The 3,885-nt window shown below is 39.0% G+C and overlaps 1 protein-coding gene across 1 annotated transcript; it reads right to left on the bottom strand.

Moving 5' to 3' along the window:
* Positions 1-1,049: 1,049 nt before the first annotated feature.
* LOC118038705 (uncharacterized) lies at positions 1,050-2,533 on the bottom strand. Its single transcript, XM_035045117.1, has 2 exons — positions 1,684-2,533; positions 1,050-1,600 (listed from the first exon to the last, which is right to left on the bottom strand). Exons 1-2 carry the CDS (start codon positions 2,531-2,533, stop codon positions 1,050-1,052), a joined length of 1,401 nt encoding a protein of 466 aa, XP_034901008.1.
* Positions 2,534-3,885: the final 1,352 nt, after the last annotated feature.

Here is a 3,885-nt window from a genome sequence, read left to right on the forward strand (position 1 = left end):
TACCAATCCAAATTGATTGCCTTTGATCAGAAAGGGCTTGATTGGGCACGTAATGTAGGCTTTGGCTCTTGGCTATGAAGAAAAAGGATATTTATAGGCTCAAAAGGTGTTTAAGGGATTTCAAGACTAAGGATCACTAGTGCTTATATCCCAAACTTTTTCTTTTTCCATGAATTTTTGGACCTTGGAATTGATTTGCAACATGATCCACGGTGCCCCCCAATGTTGTGATTTTTATGGCACGCTCAAATCTTTTTGGAACTCTTATATGCCCCCCAGCTTTGTTTGGGCACTTTTGATCAATGAGGATTTCGTTTCATGCCCCCCAGTGTTGTTTGGGCACTTTTATCATTTGAAGACTTTTTATGCCCCCCAGGTTTTTTTTGGGCACTTTTAGTCATTATGGATTTTTTGCACTTGCTCCCTAGTGTAAGGTGTGATCCTAGCCAAGGTTATTTTGTCAAGAAAAAGTTATTAGGTTCAAAAAGGGACTACAAGAGATTTTTTAGCATTGTGACAGGATGATCAAAGATGGCCTTTCTTCATTTCAAATGCATTCATTCAGAATCGGCAAGCTCTGCTTTCTCATATGCGAATATACAAAATGGTTTCTCATTATTCATGCAGTCAAAACTCAGCTTTGAAATTTTTTCATGGTGTTTGGGTTGTCTTTCAGATTTTTTTAAGTATTAGGATATCACTTGAATTTTCAGAACTTGTTGATTAGAACAAACACCAATTTGATTTTTGTTTTTGTATTAAACTTTGATTTCCCAAAAATCCTTGTGAAAACATGGGGTCCCCTTTTTTGGAGGGGGAAAAGAAAACACCAAAGAATTAGTGGTTTTGTGAGTGAAGGGTGTGCTCAGTATGTTATTTGCAATGAAAATGAAGGCATAGAAAAACACATGATCTTATTAACAAGAAAGACTCATTTGACAAAGAAAGTTTTGTGGCATTATAAGCCAAATTGCCAACAAGACATAATAAAGCAAAAGGCAATAATTGGGTAGGCTCCATCTTCCCATTCTATAGCAGAACTTTGTCATTTATCCTCGAGAGTGCAGACTGCCTTCTTCACACCCTGTTCTTGCCATCAGTGTTTCGAGGTTTTCGGAGCATTCCTCCTCTAGTGCATTCACCGATCCACTTCCTAAAGCATGATTGGGTAAAGGGATCGAACTCACGCTTGGAGTTCCTTCGAGGGTTATCCATCCAACTTTGATTAAATGCATGAGCCTCTTTTTAAAGGCACTGCAGGTATGAATGCTATGTCCCACAACGCCAGTATGATATTCACAGGTGAGGTCCAGCTTGTACCAGTTGGGGTAAGGTGGTTGTAGAGGTGTCAAGGGTTCTAGAGCTATATACCTGATGCTTAGTAGCTTTTGGTACATCTCATTTAAGGGTAGCGGTAATGGAGGTAGTTGTTCTTGGGCTTTTTGGTGTTTGGTTTGAGGCTCAGGTTTTCTGGCAGGAAAAGAAGAGTTGTAGTTGATGTTGGCGATTTGAGGTGAAGTGTGATAGTTTTGAAATTGGTTTTTCTTACCAATATAACCACCTTCAACATAGTCGACCTCCTTTCTTTTACCCTTAAAGCCTCTTTTCTCAATGGGCACAGATATCCTTACTCAATGCACTCAGCTACTGCCACAGCATCAGTAAATTGCTAGGCCGAACTACCCATCACATGTTCGTAGTATGGGTCCTTGAACGTGTTGGCAAACAGAGTGACCATCTCTTTATCCAGGAGCGGAGGATGTACTTGAGCAGCTAGGTCTCTCCACCTTTGAGCATATTCCCTTATGCTTTCCTTGTCCCTTTTCTCTAGATTGGACAAACTGGTTCTATCAGGAGCAATATCCATATTGTACTTATATTGCTTCACAAATGCATCCACCAAATCTTTCCATGTATGGATTTTGGTGTTGTCCAATCTCATGTACCAGCTTAACGCTGCCCCACTTAAGCTATCCTGGAAAAAGTGCATCAGTAGTTTTTCATCATGTACTACTTTTTCCATCTTATTGTAGTAAGATTTGAGATGAGTCATGAGGCATTGCGTTCCGGTATATTTGATGAATTCAGGAACGCGGAACTTTTTCGGGACAACCACATTTGGGACCAGACACATTTCTGATGCTCGTACTGGATCGTACAAGTTTACCCCTTCAATGGCTCTAATTCGAGCTTCCAACGCTACCATTTTATCTTGACTAATGTCATTAGACGACTTGGTCTTGTGGGACTCATTGGCAAATGGATCTATGACTACAGGGGCTGGTGCTGATGGCATTGAGTGCACAAATGCTGGATTATGTGGAGGTTCTTGACCATGTTCACTCATTGTTTCTTCAGGTTGAGCTATTGCCGGAGGCTGAACAAAAATAGCTAGTTGATTTGAAGGACCTTCACCAGAGGCATTTCTAAGTGTTTTCTCGAGTAAGATAGTAAGGCGAGCCACGCTTGCTTTTATAGACTCTAACTCTTCTTGGAAATAGGCGTCGCGGTGAACACGCTCTTCATCTTCCATGTTTCTTGCTCGGAGTTGGGTGTTGTAGGCTCTTTGGGGACCTATATTTCAACTTGTTGCATGTATGTATGTTATTTACAATGGATGGATGTACATGTATGGATGCAAATGTATGTGTATGCATATTTGGTATGAATGGCAAAAACCCATGCAAAATGAATAACAAGAGAGTTCATGCTCTAAAGGAAGGTTCTAGGTCATTACATGATTGGTAGGCTTTCTACCTAGTCATAAAAGGGTATATGAACTGCCCAGTGACCACCTTACGTAAAGGCAGTATCGGGGTTTACAAGGAATGGTTGGGGCACAATGTGACCGCCATTACCGAGTAAACACTCAACTCATAGTTGGATGTTTCATGAATCTGAACCCCGACTGAAAGTCATGAGTCAGATCGCTACTCCCCACCTAACCTAGAATTGGGTTTATTCGCAAAATTAAAATGCATGTTAAAGCAATATGAGCTAAAAAGTTAAAGACCAGCAAAATAATCAAACAATCAAAGCTCAATCCAACCAATCAAAAGAAAGGTTTAGTAATATCTTGTTTAAGAGGTATTGAGTAGATATATGAATTTAATGAGAGTTTGTTTCTCTGGATAAATTAAAGTAAGTTTAATGATGAATTCCTTGCTTTATGGAATTTACAAATTGTTTTTCTATTTTAACGCTTTGACTACTAGGGACTAGTAATAAGCTGGTTGGGGGGTGTGATTAGTACTTAAAAGTGCATATTTATCAAGGTTTTATATCATCATTTTGCACTTAAAGTATCAATAACTCCTTAACTAAAGCATGTTTTATAATAACAAGTGTAATACTATAAAATGCCCTAATATATGGTAAATGTTCATCTTAAATGCAGGCCTATCACATAAATCAAAGGATTGATTGATGAATTCAACTACTGAAATTTGTGAAGATAAAGAGAGGGTGAAACTTAGAAAAGAGATGTTGGTGCAGTCCAAACTGGAACAATGTTCGGTGTTTGGGTCATATCTCGAGTTCTAGATGTCCAAATAACCTCAAATTTTTACACATATTCAATAAGACATAGGCATACAACTTTCATGTTTTCATCAAGATCTAAGAAGGCCGTTTTCAAGTCCAAATTATAGCAACAACGGAGAAGTCCGAATCTGTCCTGCAGCCCGAACACTGTTCAGTGTTTGACCCATATCTGGAGTTCTAGAAGTCCAAATCACCTCCAATTTTTTTTTCCTGGAAACCTGAGTCAATTTCCTACAACTTTCATGTTTTCAAGTGGACCCAGTTCTGATGCTAGCATTTTCTTTTTATTTAGACAAGAAAATAAGGATTTTCACAAAGTCAAAAGTTGGCCACCCACTCAAC

This window comes from Populus alba, chromosome 19 (genome assembly GCF_005239225.2).
Source record: "Populus alba chromosome 19, ASM523922v2, whole genome shotgun sequence".
Lineage (NCBI taxonomy): Eukaryota > Viridiplantae > Streptophyta > Magnoliopsida > Malpighiales > Salicaceae > Populus > Populus alba.